The following is a 22189-nucleotide window of genomic DNA, read 5'->3' on the forward strand; positions in this document are numbered from 1 at the left end:
TAATATTTACCTTGCAATGAAGCTTCTTTTAATCCTATGCTCTAAACTGTTAGTAAGATTTTTAATTCCAAGCTGATTCTGAATATTTTCTTATTTCCCATGCAGCTGATTATTGTATAAGGAATTTGCAAGTGCACATTGTATTCTGTTGGTTCAGAGGCGAAATTTAAATCAAACATTCAAAGTAAACCCATAAACCTATTGTGTAGTCCAGTCGCAGCTGTTCCAGTAGATAAGCAACAAGAAGTATCTTGCTCTCACAATCACACTTCGAATGCATAGAAAAATGCAATTGCAATTCAACGAAGCTCAGAAGTTTGACAGAAAGAAGTATGAGCGCAAAATGTGAGATAGTTATGTGTACAGTTGTCACAAAAAGCAAGCGGACAATGGCAAATACCAACTGAGGGAAAACATGAAAATTTATATCCAAACGGATGGCAAAACGAAATGAAATTTAAAACCAAATTCATACTTACATATAGAAATTGTCATTGTCAGTTTTGTCACTGTGTTTGCATATATAGTTGATATTGTGTAAATATTTGGACATAACAATATGTGTTGTTGCTAGAGCATGCTTTTGTGTCCGTATGTATGTGTATATGTGTGTGTGCTCTTGAGTGTTTGTGCAAAATTTACAATTCATACGATATACTCAATTCAAAACTGTTGAGTGAAAAGGTGTCCTTCTTTCTGGTCTGGTTATTTGTTTGTTTTTCGGCTTCCCTATTCGCAGTTAATTTGTTAAAATTTCACTTTATAAATAAAATTTTGTAAATTGTTGTTTGTCCAACAACAACAACAAGACCAAGAAGAACACGCACAAGCTGCACGATGACAAGAGTCCATTTTAAGCCGCCATCTGTTTTGAGCCACAAGTTTTGCAGATTTACATAACTTCCGCTGCTCTTGAGGCCATAAATATGCACAAGAACTTTCAGCATTTATTTATGAAAATATCTCGGCGAAATTGTGTGCAACTGGTAGATTTGATTTCCTTTGGCCTGTGAAAAAAGAGCAAAGCAAAATGATATTATCTTTGTGCAAACTTTTATAATAGAAAGAAAGAAGCTGCAACTAATTTTTGAAAAATTCAAGTTTACGAATTTCAATTGTTAGATAGGTATTATTAACTATTTAGTAATGCTAATGTTTCAACCAAATTATTTGATCAGCAGCAGATATCCTTCACTTTACGTTCGCATATAAACAATTTTCAAGAAAAAAGAGATAACAGAATTAAATTTCAAAAGTTATTCTAATCTACTAGTAAAATACTTTCAATTTTTTTTTTTTTTTTTTATAAAATCTAGACTTTTGTAATTCGCGTTTAATTTCGGTTTCAAAACGCAACAAAAGCAAAATCAGCTATTTACAATCTTCTCACCATACAGAAAAGGTAAAAAACAGTGTGCCCATATACTTAATTTATGGGATTTCTGAATATATTTTTGATAATCTTATAATATTGATTTACAAGAGAATTGAAATATAATTGTTAATCTTAATAATTATTTAAATTATTAACAATACATTGAATAATTAAATTCACAATAATTAAACAAAGCTATGTAGTCAGAAAGATAATGAAAGTGAATTCTTTTTATATGCGCTACCCAAGAGTAGAAGAAATTTATGTAAGGACATCTCCGAACCCACAAAGCTTATACTATATATTTTTGACCAGACGATATAGCCATGTCAGTCTGTCCATCTGTCTGTCTGTCCGTATGAACATAATTCCATATTAATACATTAAATAAAGCCTTTGAAATATTTGAGTACTTTTGCGGTATATTAGATATATTTTTAAAATATGGTACTTTTGAAAATGATTGGTAGTCAATAAATTAATTTAGTATATTTTAAGAATATGGTATTTTTCAGTGTGGGAAATCTTACAGTCGAGCACAATGAACTGTATCTTTATTTGTTTGTTTAAATTTAGCTTATTAGTAAATCCAAGAATGGACATTACATGTTCTGTGCTCTTATCCACTTCTTCTTCAATAAAAATATATATGTTAGTTATTAAATCCAATTTATAAATTGTACAAAGCAGAACCACAAAGGCAGTAATAAATTCTTTTTTTGGATTTGCAAACTGATTCAATTTAGATAAACAATATTTGATGGGTTGCTGCTCCACAACTGGCAATTGACCCAACATGTATTTGTTTTTGTTTGGGTGTTGTCAGGTGGACGACAGCGATACTTTTAAACAATTTAGATACCGCAATTCGTTCACATCCTAGCGCAAATATCGAAAGCCAAGCCAAACTTAGAAAAAAGAACAACGTCTGAAAATTTGATCATCCAAAGAAATGATTTTGAGCGATTCGAACACGAATGAAATAACCCCCAAAAATGTTGATTCACATATAGTCGCTATCCGGCAACGGTGCTGGCTCCGAATGCGTCTCATCGACGCCATCAACAAATATCATAATGATGCCCAGCGTGGGCCGCAGATTCTCGGGCATGTGAGCATTGTCGCCGCCCAGGACAACGACGCATGGTTTACCAGTGATTAAGACTGGCAGCAGGCGTGTCACAAACTGCGCCAATCGATGCAGATTCATGCGACGCATCTCCAGCGTCGCCAGCCCCTCTGGCCAGCTGTCCTCGTAGCAGCAATCCATCAGCACATTGATCAAATGCAGCGGACACCCGCTGGCCCGCAGTCCCTCCCTCACCATCATGTGCATCGGGCTGTCCGGGGTGGAGATGAGACTGCCCCAGGTGCGAACCGAGGCCAGAGGCAGGCTGCGACCCCAGCGCATCAGTGAGTAGCGATCCAGCTGGTCGCCAACATTACGTATAACGGGATTGGTGGAACGCAGTGCCGCTATATAATATTGCACCAGCTCCAGCTCACGTCGATGCTCGTTGAGCCGACGCTCCTGATGCGCCTGTAGGTCGCGTAGTTCGCTGACTTCGCTGATCTGATCCTTGAGCTGTTCGCGCAACTCGAAGACACAGTTGTGCTTGGCCAGCTCGTCCTTGGGCACCTTCATGCCGCAGCCCTTGGTGCACATGACCACCACCTTGGGATTGTTCTTGCAGTTGGCCACATGATCGCGAAACTCATCGAGCGAGAGGATCGCCGAGCAGCCGTTCTCGGCAAAGCTGCACTTGATCTTCAGGCGGCTGAGCATGTTGCGCATCAGACGCGACACGGACACCAGATGAACGGGCATCAGATCGGAGCGATCGACGGGACAGATTTGCTTCTCTTGCATCCACTTTTCGATGCAATAGCGACAGAAGGCATGCTCACAGCTCGAGGATTGCATCGGTTCCTCCAGCACATCGGCACAAATGGGACAGAGCAACTCCTCATCGACGTGTCCGATGATCAATGCTAGATCGTAGCCCATGATGGTTTCACTTATCAATAATTGTCGCTTTTCGTAAAAGGTGAGATAGATTAGTTGGGGAATGCGTGATGATGTGTGGACAACACTTGCTTACCCTTATCTCTTGTCTTTAAAGGATGAAAGCCAAAACAAATGAAGAACAATTCGTTTTTTTTTTCAAAAATTTCGTTTCGAAATGTGAAAGTTGCGTTGCAGCCGGCAGTTGACTAGATCTGATATGAATTTCTCCGAAAACTGACATTAAATTCTCTCTCTTGTTTTCAAAATGACTCGTTAGCTTTCTTTCAACTGACATTTGAAACAAGTTGTTTTGAAAAGCAACAAGTATTTGATTCATTTTCGTCTGTTAGAGTAGCTCGCTTTCTGCTTAATCGATTGATTTCGAATCAAGTGACACTTATTGAAACAATATAATTCTGATTTTCAGATACAGCAGGATACAAATCACTTAATGACCAAAATTACATATGTTGTTATAATTAAAATTAGAAATTTTTGTGAGACTCAGTAGAATTGTATTCAACTAAATAATTCAAACATAACAATAATTAAGAGAATGTCATTTCGCACTTACTCACTTTATAGCCATAAACTTGTGGCAGTTAGATAAGCCATTTATATTAATAAAAAATTTGAAGATTTTTATGAGAAACATAAGAACTCTATTTAGAATTAATATTAATTAGTTAATTTTATAATTTTTTCCATATGTCACTTAACACAAAATTGAAAGCCGTAGTATGCAGTATTTATCTATTATTGGATACTTCATGAATTCACTTATTTTTGAAAATAGTTCTCAGAATCACTTATGCAATTTGAAGACTCATTTCACGCCATGAATGAATTCATACCATTTGCATTAAAAGATTGTGCAAATTATGCAGATGCACAAGCTTGAATTGAGGTTACATTGCATGGAAGATATTTAAGCGAAACTTGTAATGAAAATGCGAAAAGTTTCCGTTTCAGTTTCTGTTTCTGTTCGCGGCAGTTGGCGACACCATTTGCTACTTAAAGTTTTACAAATTGCATTTGTAGTTGGTATAATTTTTATGGTCCTTTCAAAGTTTCGCACTAAGCTGTGACACACAAATTGAATTGAGGCTCTCTCAAATTGAATGAATAGCTTCAATATAGGCAATATTAAAAAAGTTCTGCAAATGCGATTACCATTTGAATATCGTTATTTCACAGAAAAACGAATTAAATTAAAAACTAAATGCACAATAGAATTTTAATGGGAATTTCTTGAATTTAATTAGAGAAAAAAGAAAAGAATTAATGATTACAACTCTTAAATACGCATGCGATATTTAAAACTTTTTAAAACATTTGCACATTTAAGGTATATTTAGTAGTATTTTTATAATACAACTTTAGCAACCTTTAAAATCTTTTCAAGACACTTTTGTGATATAAGCTTAACAATCTGTTAATTGAGTTAAGTAAAGTGTAACATATTTATCTTCAAGGAATTCAGTAAATTAATTAACTTATAAACCATGAAACAAAGTCACTTCAAACTGATAATTTATTTATTTGCATTCAGCAAACAGCCTCGAACAGTGTCTGCCTTAAGTCAACAAACAAGCTTGTGAACAACCTCAGCAGCAACAACAAATGAGTATAGAGCAAATTAGTGTCAAATTAAATGAAACTCTTTGTCAACTAATTGAATTCAATGGCAACCCATCCCCAAAGTGCAGCAGATTCTCGAGTACTTAGATGCGACTTGAGTTAGTTGATTAAACAAAGGCCAAAGGTTGCTGGTAAACTATGCAACTAATATTGCTGATAACACAGATGCTTACACCTGCTGGTGTATTGAGTCCTGAGTCCTGCCCGGTGTCCTGCCCATATGTGCTGTGCTGTCGGCAACAAAAGCATAAGGCTAATGCAGCAAAAGCCAAAACTTAATTAATATTTACATGAACACTTGTTAGATGTGCTTGTTCTCCGACCATCGAGGCTAAAAGGGCTCTGACTTGTGGCCAATTGTTGCAGCTGCTGTTCTTGCTGTTGTTGTTGCTGTTGCTGTTGTTGTTGTTGTTGTTATCCTTGGGCTGTCATGTTTGCATATGGCTGAGGCACAAACATGCTACGTATCCTGCAAGTATGCGGCATGCTTGCCTAGAAATCAATTCGCATTGTTAACCCATGATTGGATATTATTGATTCAATTTGCTGCCACTGTGCCGAGACATGTTTTATGCATATACCTGCATCTATCTCTGTGTTGGTGTGTCTATGTATATGTGTGTGTGTGTGAGGGGGAGTGCCGATAATGTCTGACTGTATGTATAATGGGGAACATGCACGCTTGAGCAACAACACCAACAGTTAACCCGCCACCTGTTCAACATCCCACAAACCCATCCAAAGGGCTCTCTCTCACTCCCTCGCTCTCTCTCTCTCTCCCTCTCTCTCTCTCTCTCCCTCTCTGGTTCAGTCTCGCTCTCAGCTCTGCTTAATTTATGCATGTGTTGCACTTCCTTATATGCACAGTGGAGTCTTTAGAAATTATCTAAGTCAAAAAGACAAACGGTCAAAATTGCTCTTAATAAAAATTACATTCATACATTGTTAGAGGCGAAGTTAAATTCTCGCACTCTTTTGTCCGGCCAACAGAGGTATCCTACCAAAAGGGTTACTATATTTAAAAAACAAAATGGGTGGGAAAGTTTTCTTACATGTACATATAAATTTGGACTATATTTATTTGTTTATTCTTGAATTATAAAAATCTTTGCATTTATAAATCAAAAAATTAAAAGAATTTTATAATAATCCATTATTTTTTTTTTATATTTACTATCCCAATATATGTAGGTTAACTTCCTTGTATCACTTTAGATAATGAGATTATTTGAAAGTGCTTTTTACAAAACTATCTTAAATACATTAAAATATAGAATTATTTATTTTTGGATACATTATATAATAGATTTGGGTAATGTAGTATATGAAATTAATTGCCTAGCGTTAAACTTTAAAAGAGAATAGCTTGGGAAAACATTGTAAGCCCCATTATGCGGAGAGAACCATAAATTGTTCGTGAAACGAAATCTTCAATATTATTTGTTGTTGTGGTTGCTGTTATTGGTTGTTGTTGCATGCTGCAACAACTAGACTTGTTGTTGTTATCGTTGACAATGACAATGATAACAATGGCAGCACATGCTGCCGCTAATAGTACTTGCAATGTCTGCGTTTGCTTCATGCCACAAACAACAACAACAACAACTGCCACTTGAGCATATTGTTTTTGCAGGCTGTAAAGTGTTTGACGTTTCCTGTTGCGCTGTCGGCGTCGCTGGCGCATGGAATTGATTTTCTGATCGGACACAATTATGACTGCCTCCCCAAGGAATCGCCACTAATCACCAATGCATAAATCACGTAGCAGCTAAACCAAAACACACAAAGCGTGCCATGGAAAATACAAACTACGCTAAGAACGAGTCCAGGCACCAAGCGTGGAAGGTGGTGGAAAATGTATCTGAAAATTGGAAGCGATAAAATTGAAAATTCACTGAAGCTGGACCTACGATGTTTTGCCAGACATATTTTCGTGAACACGGAAGCAAAGGATTCGCTATGTCGGGCAAAAACCGAAAACAGGAAATGTCTGGCATAACTCCCCTCAGACAAAGCCGCAAAGAGTTGGCCACGTCTGAACTTAGATCCAGCGTTGCATTCAAAATCTGGTTTTTGCCCTATTAACTATTAGTTCTACCTGAATCGACTTAAAGTTAGGCTAAGCTTGTGAAAGAAGTTAATAGTGTAAAGAGACATTTACAGAATAAATTGTGATTTTTATTTTTAAGTTTAAGTGTATACTGGTGGAAAGAGTTCGAAAGTGTTATAAAAAAATGTATATAATATATTATATATATTATTTTATTTATATATATTATTTTATTTAAAAGCTAAGAGCTAACACTTATACAATAAAATCTATATGTTATTTTATTTTACACCTGGTTAAAGATTTCAATTGTGTAAAGAGACATTTAACATTTAAGAACAAATCTTAGCTTTGATGTTTGAACTAAGAGATATTTTGCATATGACAAATGATTGTTTGATTTGATTAATAATTCTAGTTACCATTTAGTTTAGATTTACAGAAATGCTTTAAAAATAATTTTAATTCGTACAATTCATCGAAAGTTTCTTCACAATAATGTATATTTTCATAGTTTTCGAAACAATATTTATTTTAATTATCTCATTTAATTGCAAAATATATATTTCACATATATTGCCAATTTTTGTCTTCCTATTACTAACAATGAAATAAAAAAAAGTCTCCCTTCGCATTTGCCCTAAAATGGTGAGCAAAATCAACCGTTTATTTCATCGTAACCAATTGACATATTTTATTTGGGCTTAACGGGTTCCTCCGATTTATGTACCTGGTCGACAAACTCCTATATATGTACATATAAGAGCAAGTGTGTCTGTGTGTGTTGTGTGTACGTGTGTGTGTCTATGGGGAAAGTAATAAAAACTTAATGGCAAATATTAAGTACACATTAATCTGATTTATTTGAGTGTGGGTTTTTGTCCAGCACACAAAAACGCCGCAGAGATTTATTTTTATTTGAGTTGGAGTTTGAAGAGTTTTGTTTGGGTTGAATGAAATATGCAATTCGACATCGCTTCAATTGAAAATGGCAGAGTTTTATTTGTATGCGCTTCAGATTAATAAGAAAATATCAATATATTGCACAAATATACACTTTATTTAGTATTGTGTTTTGTCGCATACAAATATGTTAATCTTTTATTGCCATTTTATCACTAGTTCACTAAATGTTTCTTCCTAACAAACAAACAAAAAAAATAGCTAAAACTAGAAACTAAATATGTTAAATATATAACTGAGTTCAAAGTGTTCTTACATGTCCGTCTATATGTTTGTATATGAACACGTAAGTACGTATGTCTCTGAGACTATAATAATTTTATATTATATATTTATATATCCTAACTGCTTCGATTAATTATTGGAAAACTCTTTCACTTGAATGCTTTAAATAATAACGCAGGATAGAATATGTTTATTTTATTTATGTATTTATGCAACACCACACCACGAGCCACACCACACTTTGAGAAACAAGAAAGAAGAGAGAACGCTTCTTTTTACCGGAGAGCTACAGTAATAGTGTGGCCATAGGAGTTAAATTTTTAAATACCTTAAATACTAAATATGGTGTAATGCTAATTTTGCCTGGGAAAGGTGATATTCCAACACTGATAATCTGGTATATTTTGTACGCTACAGTATATTTTGAATGTTATGGTATATTTTTATACCAATTCTAGTATAATCGGTATATTTCGAAGTTTCGCAAACATTTCTTAAATACAATTTCAGTTTAAGCTTTAGTCATAAACAGCTTCTGGATGGTTTCAAAAAAGAGCTCATTTATATGCGAGCATTGCGAACATTCGGCCAGCCTTTTGCTAATACTCCTTGTATTTTGGTTTCTACTCCAGTCAGTCCAAGCGAGTTTAGGAGTCTGCTGAACGGGCAACAACAAAAGGCAAAATTCAACAAAAGCCTAACCCAAAATTGGCAAAATATTGGGTCTAGACGGTTGTCAAGAGGATGAGAATAAATCTAACGTGAAGAGAGAGACTTTAAAGCTGTGACAATTGTTCGTTTGCTTTTGGGCCATTTAAAAGAGTGAAATGTTTGTTAGAATTTCATTGTTTTGTAGTCTGGCGTTTTTCTTGCATATTTGTTGATCTCTTGAATTTTAGCAGCTATTTGTGCTTTTAATGCAATCAGCGACTTTATCTCGTTGTTTCCGTTGTTGTTGTTGTTGCCATTTGCAGCTAATGCGCTTTAGGCACACACACACTTATACACACCCTCACGCACACTCAGAGACTGGGAGATGGTCATGACCAGAGCCACATCCCTGGAAATCAATTGACACTTGCCACTTGGGTGCTGTTATGTTGAAGACAAAGCAGCAGCAGCTGCAGTAGCATCGCCAATAGAAAGGATTGCATTACCTCCCTCTTTTCGTCTCAGCCCCAACCCTAAGCTGTTCTTGCCTTGCACTACTTATCACTTTTTTATGCGCTTGCAATTTACGCCAATTGGAGAAGAAAAAAATGCAACAAAAAGAAAATGAAAAAGGGCAAATGGAATAGGAAAGCAAGTGCAACTTTCATTTAATGCCCGCACTTTTGGGTGTCGTTTCTTACACGACAGCAGCAGCAACAGAAGCATCATCAGCGACACCGTTCAAATACAGCTAAATGCCGTTCCATAGGGTGTCCTTAAAGACTGTTGAAAAGGGAATAGGGATGCAGAGGGGGAAGGTACCAGCAGGGATCACAATGCTGCCAAAGCGGATTTGTTCTATGTCACATCCCTAAAAAGCTTTGCAGACTTTTCTTTCATTTCTTGGGATGTTGTGCAGCTTGAGAATTGGCTGATAATAACTGCAAACAGTTTTCACAAAACTTCTTTAAGTTTGGCTTCAATTTTAAGTCGAGTTAAGTATGCATTTAATCCTTTTGAAGATACGCAGTTGTTAGTTTATCTAAACATATCACCAATTGTTTTAAATTTATAAATAAATAAATATTTTAATTAAATAAAAAATGGGGGAAAATGAACAAATTTGTTGTACGTTTAAAATATATTATAAATAGCGAATTTCTGTGTCTTAAAGATACTACTATTTGTAAAATAAAATTTTGGATTTAAAATAATTGCATAAAATAAATTGGCTTAAAGTACTTCAAACAAAATAGAAAACTCTATTGAATTATTTGAAATATTTCGTTACTTTTAAGCAGTAACTGAAAAATAATTTAAATTCAAATAAAGTTTTAGGCATTTTAAATATTTACATTTTTAAACACCTCTTCAATAAATACCAATTTCATAGATTCCACATTATTTGCAAATACAATTATTTATTGCTTAGCATTTAAATTAGCATTTTGCTGACAACATTATGTAGTATTATTATTTATATAATAATTTCGAGCATGAAATGGCGAAAGAGTTGTTCTCTTTATGGCAGTTTATAAATGGCCAGACTTTGTGCTAAGCTTCTAAATACGTTTTAATGCGCTTTGAAATGGATTCGACAAGCGGACAGACACACACAAATACACTCAAAGAATGTCCCCAAAAATTATTGCGATGATGAGTGAGGGGGGGAGGTGTTCGTCTCGTCCCAAGCTGACCTCGACACCCCAAAGTTGTGACGTTGCCGTTTGTCAAATGTTGTTGCTTTGGCCATCATCATCGCCGTCATCAACGTTGCTCTGTTGTTGGTCCCTTTTTCCTATGCCTTTTTCATTTCCATTTTTTGTTGTTGTTGTGTTGTTTGTTGAAAAATGATGCCTGGCCGAGGAAAACTGTTGCGGCTCTTTCTGATAAAAATGTTGGTCAAGCTCTTGCAACAAAACGTTTGCTTTAAATACAAGTATTTTTCATAGGTTTTTTTGGGTAAACTTATTTGCCTGAAACAAAGGCGTATGATGATACTTTAGTGCTAGAAGCTTCTGTTTGGTTTTAAGTTTTGCCCGCTGTGTTTATCACAATGTTGCCAGCCCACGCTGCGTATGCGTCATAATTTTATTGTGGTTACCAGGGTCTTGTGCTTGCCACACAACAAATTTTTGTGTTTCAGAGAGATAAGCCAATTTTATGTAGTTGCTTTTTATAATCTGCTTGCTAATTTGACTACATAACGGGTCGAGCATAGTGCTTTGAGTTAAGATTGAGCTATCTAAATAGTGAAGAATTGTAGAATAAATTATAAATAGCAACTGATTTACCGCATACCAATTTGTCTGTTTACCATAAGACTTTCACTTTACAATATTCAACCTTCCAGTTTTGCTTGGTGGATATGATAATAGTGTTAACAAGCCCTTATAACTAACCTAAGCTAACCACCAATCAGTAGTGAACTGACTTAGCCGCATGCTGAGCACACTGTGTGCCTATCATCATCACATCGGGCACTAAGCAACTAAGGCAAACATTTGAAAGTCTCGCGGGTTGCCTTCGGCTTGCTGTGACTCCTTCCAGTGAGTCGCTCTTCGCTCTCTCTTACATTCGGTCGTACTTTCGAAGTTCGAAAAGCCGACATATAGCACGAGCAGCGCACGAAGCGAAACGAAGTGCACTGTTCGGTGGCTTGGAGGTCGCCGCATATCCACCAATCGAGTCAACGCCATTTACGTTCAGTCGTGCATCGGTTTTCCTTCTGTGCGGACGGTTATGCGCTCTTTGTTGTCGCAGCAGCAGCAACTCAATCGAAATCCCTCTGTGTAACACTCAGCTCTCGTAACTGTAAAGCGTGTTTTTGTGTGCCGCTAACGCGAATTGTTTACGTCTTTACGCTTACGTTGACGCGTAGTACGTTAAGCGAAACAACGTTATAAAACGATTTGACACGAAATGTTGCTCGTCGCATTGTTCACGCCGTTCTCGTTGTCGTTGTCGTTGCCGTTGTCGTTGTCGTTGTCAGTGTTGCCATCAATTGTCAGCTTCTGGCAGCCCTCGCAAAAGTTTTGAACGCATCAAGTGAAAGTTTTGCCCGTGCAATTGTCGTGTGCAACCGGAACCCGTTACTCAACATCAACTTGCAACGTGTGTGTTTGCCTCTGTGTCTCAGTGTGTGTGTGTGTGTGTGCTTAATTTGATGTAATTAGAAATTGTTTCTGTTTTTGTTTTGAGTTTCTGCTTCTGTCGGCTGCAAATATATTTTGTAGTTGGCCAAAAACATTGCTCGACAGCTCTGTGTGTTTTGTTTGTTTGCCCAAGTAAAACTTTTTATATGGAACCATTTGGGAAGGCGTGAGGAGGGAATTGATATGCCAAAGTGATAAGAGAGCAAGGTTAAATAAAGGCGGATCTTCACACTTTAACGCAACCTTAAAAATGTGGGGAAAATAGTCGGCAAGCTAAATACAGAAACAAATAATTGGGAAAATATACGAGATATAAACTCTAAATATACCAAAGAAAATATTGGGAGAAAGCTACAAACAAAGATTATAAATTTCAAAAGTAAAGAAATCAAGTATATAACTTGTTTTAGTAATTAATTAATAATTGTATTTTTAACAGAATATTTTACATTTTGTATTGCACCTTAATTCATATTTTTATATGATGTACTCTATATTTTAAGTTGCATGCATATTCCTAGCACTCTCTGTTAAATCTAACTTTAAAATATATATTTTTTTATTGTAAATAGTGTTATAATATTATTTAAAATAATTTCGTTTATGATAGTTTTTATTTGCGCTATAAACTAATTTGTTGGCAATTGCTGCAGAAAGCCGCAAAGACTCAACTCGACTCTGCAAATCCTGCAACAATGCAATGCAACAAACTAAATTGCCATAAAAACCACTCACAAACAGCGGGAAGGAAAGAGTTAGAAGCAGGGGCTGGAGACATGTAACCAGCAAAATAATTTGTTGCAATAAATATTTGAAAATCCAGTTAAGCGAAACATTTTCGTCACGAAGAGGCCAAACTCCAGGCAGCAATGGAATCTACCAATGAATCCCTGGCGCTGGCGTCAGGAGAATGCAGCCTGCAGCCAGGACTTTGCAAAAAGGAACTCTATGTGCTGCTGGTCCGCAGGCATTAAGCTAGCTGCCTGCCAGAATTTTCCTCATACTTTTGTTGTTGTTTTCTGTTGCTGTTGCTGTTGCTGTTTTTACCACCGAGTTTTCCCACTTTTTGTCGTTGTATTTTCATGCAGTCGCGGCTTTTTGCATGCACCGCATGCCTACCGATTGTTGTTGTTGTTGTTGTTGCTTTATAGTTGCTGCCGTGTTGCATTTTGTTGGTTGTTTTACCTCTGGTGGCAGCATTGAGCTCAACTCAGCCAACTCCTCTCTGACCCTTTTTGTCTCTCTTTTCATCCCAGCGCTTTAATATTAAAAGCGTTTACAATTTTCGTACGTTTCGTCGCCATTTTTCGTGTCTGGACCCCTGCTCAAAGGCTTTTGTTTTGATACCCTTTCAGCACTCACAAAAGTTTACTGGGTCAAATGAGTTGTTATTGAGAAGAACGTTCTGAAAATATTTAATAAGGTTTCATTCAACAATTTGTGTGAATTAAAAAATATTTAAATCAGTCAATACATCATTTATCATAATATAGATTAAGTTGTTTATCTGTCACATTAAATTTCAATTTCAATCAAACTAACGATATCGAAATTGAAAAAGTTGTAAAGATGAAAAAAAGTAAAATTTGCAGTTAGCAAGAGCTATTAGAAAAGAGTTTGAAAAGTTTCTATCTACACCATGTGTTCAAATCAAGAATAAAATCTTGAATCAAAATTACATGATGTGAATATTGAACCAAGAAGGTTTATCATGGTTCAAGAATGGAAAAATCTCAAAATTGAATTAAGGAAAAATTTTAAATCTTAATCTATACATTTTTTTTATTTCCCCTTCCTCTTGAATTTTATGATTGACTATATATTATTTTTTGATCTGTTATCAATACTTAAACAAAAATATTGATAATCGTAGGCATCAAAAGTTAATGTTGACAACTAAAATAAATTGAAGAATTATGATTTTAAGACATTAACTATTGTTTAAAATTAAACTTGTTTTATCAAATATTTAAAAGTCTTAAATGTAAACCTACAAATTTTTGTAAGTTAATTCTTTGATTCTTTATTGATCATCTTAGAAGTCTTATATCTAAAATTTAAAAAAAGTATAGTATATATAATATATATATTGATTCACGATTTCAAGGCTGAAAATATTTTTTTTATTTATTTTTTTTTTTTTCAAATTCAGCCTTTAAATTATTCAAATTGCTAGGGTGATTTTGTAGTCCATCAATTTGGTATACAAAAATACCATAAATTGTTTCGCATTGTTGTTGTCAACGCTTTGGGGAGCAACACTAACAAGCTTTGTTATGTTTCGGCTCGTCCGTCGTCTGTCGTCTGTCGTTTGTCCTTTGTCGTCTGTCGTCTGTCGCCGCTGCCTTTGAGTTGAGTTTGCTCAACGTTTTGCCAACTGTGCTGTGTGTTGTGATGACGCCTGCAGCGCCGGAAGCGGAAGTGTTGCCATTGCCATTTTGCAGGCATGCATTTTCGGAGTCGTGCGGTTCGTTTCGTTACTTTTCGGTTTTGGCATTTTGCTGTTGGCAATCATCGTTGTTGCTTTCTTATTGTTATTGTTGTTGTTGCTTATAATATTCCTTTGGCTTTCCGCTTGTAAAATGTTGCCATGTTTCCCGCTCGCTCTTTTCAGCCTTTTTCTCACATTCTTTCCATTTCACGTTTTCACTTGTTCCTCCTTCCACATTTCAACACTACATTTACGTTTGTGTTTAGTTATTTATTCCTTCTTTTTTTTGGCTTTTGGGCAAGTTTTTTTGTGCTTTGCTCTCTCTCCTTCTTTTTCTCTCTGACAGGTGGTTTTGTGTTTACTTTGTGTAATCATTTCATTTGTCAAACTTGATTTACTCTCAGACACACAGCGACGACAGCTTGACATCGCAAATTGAGGCGAAAAGAAATCGAGCCGCAAGCAAAATGCAGAAGAGTTTTCTCTGTGAATTACAAAACTGAAAACACTTCAAAAATGCACTCAACAAAATTAAATAAATAATTATAGAAGACAGTTTTTGTATTGGAATAAAAACGAAATACTTTTACATAAGAAGTTTTATATACTTTTGTGGGAGTGTAATGTTTTATTTAATTTTTATTTGTTTCTTATTCAATAGTCCATTATTCTATCAAACATCAACTACTTGCATTTATCATTTTTACACTTGCTTTCTTCAATAATTAAAATTTAACTTTAGTTGATTTATTTAATTTCATAGAAAACTAAAAAAAAATGTTTCAAATATCATTATTTTATATTATAATCAGGAAGACAAGAAAATCTTAAAAAAAACTCCGATTTCAAAATGTGTTTCCAAGCACATAAACATCCTTAATAGCTAGTTCAACAATTCTGTCAATATAAAAACAGTAAATAAATAATTGTAAAAAAAAGTTTTTGAATTAGACAAAAAATATAATGTTTCGTTTTACTCATACTATTTATTTAGAGAATTGTTGTATAAAATATTAAATTTTTTAAATTTCTGTTCAAATAATTCGAGCTTATTATTCAAGTTTTGTAAGCAAAACAATGTTAACAATTGCTTGAGTCTTCGTTATTAATCATCGAATAAATAATAATATAATTTTGAATTTTACTGTAGTTGAAAAAGTTTATTTTTCTAAAAATTTAAACACAGTAAAAAGTTTAGATTATAAATCGTTAAACATGAGAAATCTGTACAAGTCTTAAACAAACTTGAATTTCAAAATTATATTTAAAGGCCTTAAACATCCTTAAATGCTTAGGTCAACAATTGTGTCAATATAAATAGAGTCATACTTCAGTAAACTTTAAATCGTTGCCAAAAGTTTGTGACGAGAGAATCAAAGTCAAGGCGCAAAATCAAATTACTGTCTAAATGCCGTCTAAGTATATTTCATTTAATTGTCTCAACTTAATCTAGACGACGGCAACAACAAAGACACCCTGAAACGCGTCAAAACAACGCCTCAAAATGTACTTGGCTAACTCAACTACAGCCTCTAACAGTCTAACGGCCTAACAAACCGCCCAACCAACATTGCGCACACAGGCGAACAGACTGACGGACGGACGGACGGAGGAATAGACGGAGGGAGAGACGGAAAGACAGGCAGGCAAACAAACAAACGTTGGCAGAGTCAAAAAGCTACAGCCAAACTATGTAGCAAGCAAAAACAACAAGAGCAACAACAACCACAACAGCAACAACAACAACAACAAGTATATTTAGACTTTAGCTTGAAAACGCTACGCATCCGGATCCGGGTTGGGCGCCATTGCCGCCTCCATTTCACCGTTAAGTGCTGGCAAACCCGCACGTCATCATCCTTGCCATCATGACGCTCAATTTCAATGCTGTCGGCGGCATTTGGTGTTGATTGCAATGCCCGTGTTGTTGTTGCTTCCCTGGTTGTTGTTGCTGTTTTCGTTGTTGCTATTGTTGCTGTTGATTACGCGCCATTTAAGTGATTAAAGGTGAAAACGTTTGCTGGCTGTGCGCAGCAGTAACATCATCTTGATCCCCACCTCCGTCCGCTTCTCACTCATTCACTTTGCAGCTGTATATTTTGTTTGTGCCTCTCGCCACTCACGCGGGAAGTGGCTTTTGCATTTTCGTGTACAATTTTTGCCCATTGCCCATTGCAGAGATTTATTGAAAGTTGGCTCCGAACATGCGACCGCGACCACGACAACGACCACGCCCCCAGCGGACTCATGCCAATGGGCGTTTAGCCGCCATCGCTCTCATTATCAACGCCGTATCTGTTGTTGTGCTGCTAATGATGACTGCATCGCCCACTCTGGCCGAGATACCTTCAAAGGGTAAGTGCTTTGATAATTTAATGAGCTCTCTTTAATGGGCTTCTTAATGATTAATTGATTGAACACTGAACACTGAACACTTTCTGTGCTGAAGTGCTACGAGTGCGAATGCGCTTAACATAATTATGACATAAGTATATAAACACTTTTTTTTTTTTTAGCCGCACTTTAGCGGATTTTGAAGTTGCTTTCAAGTGGAAATACGTTTTTGTTGTCCGTAATGCGATTCCTAGTTAAAAAATGTGGCGAATATTAATCAACGGTACCACCAAGTAATGGGTTCTCCCATACTAATACTCATCATATTTTAGTCAAGTTTTAATCTGGGGACTGTTAGTCAATCTTTTCCTCAGGCGAGCATAAGTTTGTAGATATTTCCGATGGTTGTAGTTGTTTGATTTTATAAAATAGGGTATTTCATTAACTGTCTAGCCATATTTAAACATGATGGGAGATAGAGACACCTGAATTTTCTGTAAGTCGCAATCATTGCAAATGTAGGAAGTATCGAAAATATTTAAATAGACTCATGCAGAGTTTCCAAATTTTGATAATTCCAACATTTGAATTGTTTCACAAGTGACTGAAATGTTTGATAGTTATATGCCAAGTATAAAAACGATATGACCATTAGGGCGGGTCAATTTGTTCCTGTCCAAAAAATCGTGAAAATCGTCCCCCATAATCGGAATCTACGAAGAATTCTAAGAAAATTTCACCATGAAACCATGTGTCTAAAATGAATTCCTAGTCCGCGCCGTGAAGCTTAAAGATTGCACTATGAGGTACATAAGGTATTTCGAGGTATTTAAGACATTTTAATGTATTTAAAAAAAAATACGCATTTTCCAATTATGTTGGAGTCAATTCTGATTCATTTTTTTACAACAAATTTTATAATTTTTTTTTAAATTTATTTAACTTATAATTTTTTTTTTAATTCAACAAAAAAAAACCAACTAGCCATGTTCTGAGCCTCATATAACAAAGTAGGACCAATGCGTCTGTAACTTTTTAACGAAGTAAGGTATCGGTCTGAAAATTGAAATATATATTCAAAGGCATTTTAAGCAACTAAATAAAAGTGAGCGTGGCTTGATAAAAGGCGGAATTTAATTTTATTTTTTATTATAAAGTTTATTTGCTTGCAAAGAAATATATTATTACATTAAGAGGCTTTTGTAAAGATAAGCTTTATAAATATAATAATATTAAAGCTTTTGTGAAGCTTTTTTGCGTTTCTCTTATAACAGTTTATTTAAATGATAATTAATTTTGCAGTAAAACTTGTCATTATGAAAGTTTATATACCGATGTATTTTAATGTCAAATATTTTAATTCGGTGGTATATGGCAGTAAACTTTTATTTAATTTTATTCAATCAACGCAATTTTTACCACAAAATCTAAGAGAAATTGTAAAAAAAGCAATCCAAAACAATGCATTCTTCGCCCATACAGAAAATATTTTGTTAAAAATGCTTTTCGATGAAAGAAAAACAGTTCGCGAAATTGCAATTAATAAAATTTTGTATTATCGCGAGAAATTATATGACCCAACTAAACTTAGATCTTATAAAAAGAATCGCATTAATTTCGATTGCACCGATTATATGCATTTAGTTGACTTGGATAATGACGACATCTTATTTGAACCTCCATTTACTGCAAACATCCCACACGATCACTTGCTGGAATACATAAATTCTGCTTAATTACCACTGCCAGATCCAGCAATTACATCGCACATTCAGGGCACCGAACGATGTGTGCAGTTGTTAACACATGTCTCACGACGAGTTATGCCACAGAATCGAGATGCTGTTATGTCATTGACTTTAGAAAGTCGTTCCAAAGTTCCTCAAATCGAGTCAAAGAAAGACTTGAGATTCTAATAAGATGACATTATATTCCAAGGCAACAAAATGCAATAATTACCTACTTGTTAGAAAGCAAATAAACTTTATAATAAAAAATAAAATTAAATTCCGCCTTTTATCATGCCACGCCCACTTTTATTTAGTTGCTTAAAATATATATATGAATATATATTTCAATTTTCAGACCGATACCTTACTTCGTTAAAAAGTTACAGACGCATTGGTCCTACTTTGTTATATGAGGCCCAGAACATGGCTAGTTGGTTTTTTTTGTTGAATTAAAAAAAAAATTATAAGTTAAATAAATTTAAAAAAAAAATTATAAAATTTGTTGTAAAAAAATGAATCAGAATTGACTCCAACATAATTGGAAAATGCGTATTTTTTTTTAAATACATTAAAATGTCTTAAATACCTCGAAATACCTTATGTACCTCATAGTGCAATCTTTAAGCTTCACGGCGCGGACTAGGAATTCATTTTAGACACATGGTTTCATGGTGAAATTTTCTTAGAATTCTTCGTAGATTCTGATTATGGGGGACGATTTTTGCGAAAAAAAATTGACCCGCCCTAGTGACCATATATAATGTAAAATTATATTGGTGGTAAACAAGTTTTATTTTCTAATCATGGACAAATTACATATAAATAAGTGGCTTACCAGGTCTTATTAAGAAAGTGAAATTTTTCGGACATGATATCATTTTTGTTTTTTATGTGGCTTCCATTTATATGTTATAACCTTTTCGAAATCCCCAAAAAGTTATTTTGAGTTTGCTAAAGTTCATAAAATAATGAGAAATACAATTAATAAAAAGTGTAACCAAATTCATATATAATTATAATTTATTTTAAAAACTCCCGATTTCTAAGCTACGCCCATGGCAAACAAATAAATATGTTAATTAATCAAAAATTGTTCTGCAATATAATAATCTTCCTTAAATTAATATTCATTAGGTTACGTTTAAAATACATAGTGAAATTAATAACAATGTTCACATCAAAATTTACATATTTGTTTTTACTAGTTAGTTAGTTAGTTTTGTATCTATATAAATAACTTTATATTTTTTGTAAAATTTATTGTAATCGTAACTAATTTAAGTTCCTAAAGTGAGAGACACTTTTAACCCAGAAATAATTGTTATCTTTAAATTTAGCTCGATAACTTTGTTTAGCAATAAAATACCTCAGCTTTGAAATTTGTATATTCATTTCGATTGTATAAAATGGAATCAACAAATGTGTAAGCGAATATACATGGAATATCAAATATATCCCGTTTTTTTGAAAGCAATCAAGAGTCAAATTTGTTGCAGTTTATGAAAATTTCAAATGCATTGTTTTCATACCTCAATATAAAAACATGGAAACAAGGCAAATTGGGCATTTAAAAAAAGAGAGAAAAAATTTAGAAAAATGATTTTCAAGAGTTCTTTTGAAGCAGGTTGAATGATAAAATGGGTTTGGTAAAAAGGAGTTTATTTGCATATTTCTTAAATTTATCTTCTTTTTTTTCTTGCAAACTTGGAGTCTCGATGCTTGAGCATATTTTATGACATAATCAAATATGCTTTAAGCCAAAGCTAAAGCCAAGTCCAACAGCAACCCTTTTGAAGTCTTTCGCTTAGCTTTTGGTCGAGAGACAACGAGTAACGAAGTGAACTGCAGATAAAGTATGTTTCTTTTTGCTGTGGCTGTTGCTGTTGCTGCTGTCTTTTGGTTTAGTAATTTATTTATTTTTAGCAAATTTGCTTTTATCATGCCCCCGCATAAGAGATGGAGTATCTTCGTATTTTTCTCGTTGTGTACAAATGCAAATGCTTACAAGACGTTTAACTTGTCACCTGCGGGCAAAGATGCTCTGTAAAATGCTCTCCGCACTTATCTGACAGTTGTGCATCTCAACAACAACTTCCCCTCAGCTGCCCTCCCCCTCCGATGCCGATGGGGCAACATCGTCATGTCATATGTATAAAATATACATTTGTTTGCCTTACATGTTTGTCACTTATCGTTTTGGCCCAATGCTCAAGTCCTTGGCTCGTTCGCTTGCTCGCTCGCTGTTTTACTGCCACTTTTGGCCCACTCTGCTATTCTCATATTCTCTCACAGCACATGGACAAGTCGTGTTTGGTGGTAACACAGATGCCTGTACTGCTGCTATTGCTTCCATCTGAAAATATATTATGATTTTATGCATGGTAAAGCGAAAATATTATTGCACTGTGGCTACCCAAACGAATAGTTGTAGTTACTTTTCTGTGTATAGAAATGTGTCAGGCAACTAAACAGAATCTGCACAATGCTGCTGAAAGTTATAATCATTTAAGCATAATAAAAAAAAAAAAACTGATTTTAAACTAAGTATTTCAAAATGTTCTTATTTTTAAAGAAATTAAATATTTTTCAAAGTGAAAGCTAGTTAACAACATGCTTTTATTTTAAATGTAATTATCTATTCATTTTATTTAGTTGATTCATAAAAACACTTTTAATTATGAGTGTTAGTGAAATAATTGAAATGGAGCAAATAATGAAGAACTTATTTATAGTTATGTCATAAATTGAAGGATACCATAACTTTACGAAGTTATTTATGAAATACTTTTGTATAACAAAAAACGCCAGCTGAAGTAGTACAATATCTAAATACCAAATATTACCGTAGGCATATTTTAATATTTGTGTGAGATATTTTTTGGTATATTTGTAGAATATGTTGTTTTTTTTTAGCGGGTAGGGGGTATCCCACAGTCGAGCACACTCTACTGTAGTTTTCTTATTTGTTTTAATAAGAGTTCACAGAGAATAACTCAACAATGCTTCACGGGTTGAATATATTTTTTAAGCGAATACTTTAACAATTGTTTATAGTTTATAATAATAAACAAGCTAAAATTATAGAATTAATGGTAACAACTATGGAAATAAGCTTAACAAATATATGTTTTAAATGAATAATAATGAGGAAAAACATATTTCTGCATATATATAAATATAGCAATTTATATATGTTTATTAGAAATAATTCTGTACACACATTTCACATTTACTCATCAACTCAGAACGCAATTTAAAGCACATATGAATTTTACTTCCTTCCGTCAACGTTTCCTATTTAAGAGGAACGCCTCCGAGTCCTGAGAGTACAGTAAAGTACATTTTATTGCATACTATTTTCTCGTTATTTCCGTTTGACGTTTCTATATACTTTTATATTTTTTGCTATTCCCATTTTGTGCGATACTTCCTGTCATGGAAATGTTTCTGTTCCTGAATTTATTTTTTGTGAGTGTTTTTTTTTTCGGCAGACGTTTCGCGTTTTAAAGCATTCTTTTCACCGCCTCTTCACTGATGTCCTTGACTGCATTTTAACAAGCACCGCATAGAAAGTAGAGAAGAGTGAGTGAGTGTGTGTGTGTTGCTTTAATAGCTGCAGTTCGTTG

At 34.5% G+C, this 22189-nt stretch overlaps 2 protein-coding genes across 6 annotated transcripts in view; one reads left to right on the plus strand and one right to left on the minus strand.

The window, feature by feature from the left end:
* Nucleotides 1-2027: 2027 nt before the first annotated feature.
* LOC117565516 (E3 ubiquitin-protein ligase NRDP1) lies at nucleotides 2028-3627 on the minus strand. Its single transcript, XM_034244651.2, has 2 exons — nucleotides 3478-3627; nucleotides 2028-3410 (listed from the first exon to the last, which is right to left on the minus strand). Exon 2 carries the CDS (start codon nucleotides 3381-3383, stop codon nucleotides 2379-2381), a length of 1005 nt encoding a protein of 334 aa, XP_034100542.2. The 5' UTR covers nucleotides 3384-3410; nucleotides 3478-3627; the 3' UTR covers nucleotides 2028-2378.
* Nucleotides 3628-11638: 8011 nt separating this feature from the next.
* The window catches only part of LOC127565176 (lachesin), a 59498-nt gene continuing 48947 nt past the window's right edge, over nucleotides 11639-22189 (plus strand). For 4 of the 5 annotated variants that reach the window (XR_007954563.1, XM_052002517.1, XM_052002519.1 and 1 more), the window contains exons 1-2: nucleotides 11639-12081; nucleotides 16678-16854. Coding sequence is in view for 4 of the 5 variants with exons in the window: in XM_052002517.1 (XP_051858477.1) it covers nucleotides 16704-16854 (151 nt within the window). In the remaining variant the exon portion in view is untranslated. The remainder of the gene's footprint in view (nucleotides 12082-16677; nucleotides 16855-22189) is intronic. The other variant, XM_052002518.1, reaches the window with a different exon arrangement.

The sequence above is a fragment of the Drosophila albomicans genome, chromosome 2L, assembly GCF_009650485.2.
Source record: "Drosophila albomicans strain 15112-1751.03 chromosome 2L, ASM965048v2, whole genome shotgun sequence".
In the NCBI taxonomy this organism is placed as follows: Eukaryota; Metazoa; Arthropoda; class Insecta; order Diptera; family Drosophilidae; genus Drosophila; species Drosophila albomicans.

Bases quoted from the DNA above. Each gene is read 5' to 3' on its own strand.
- LOC117565516 (XM_034244651.2), bottom strand. From the start codon at position 3,383: ATGGGCTACGATCTAGCATTGATCATCGGACACGTCGATGAGGAGTTG.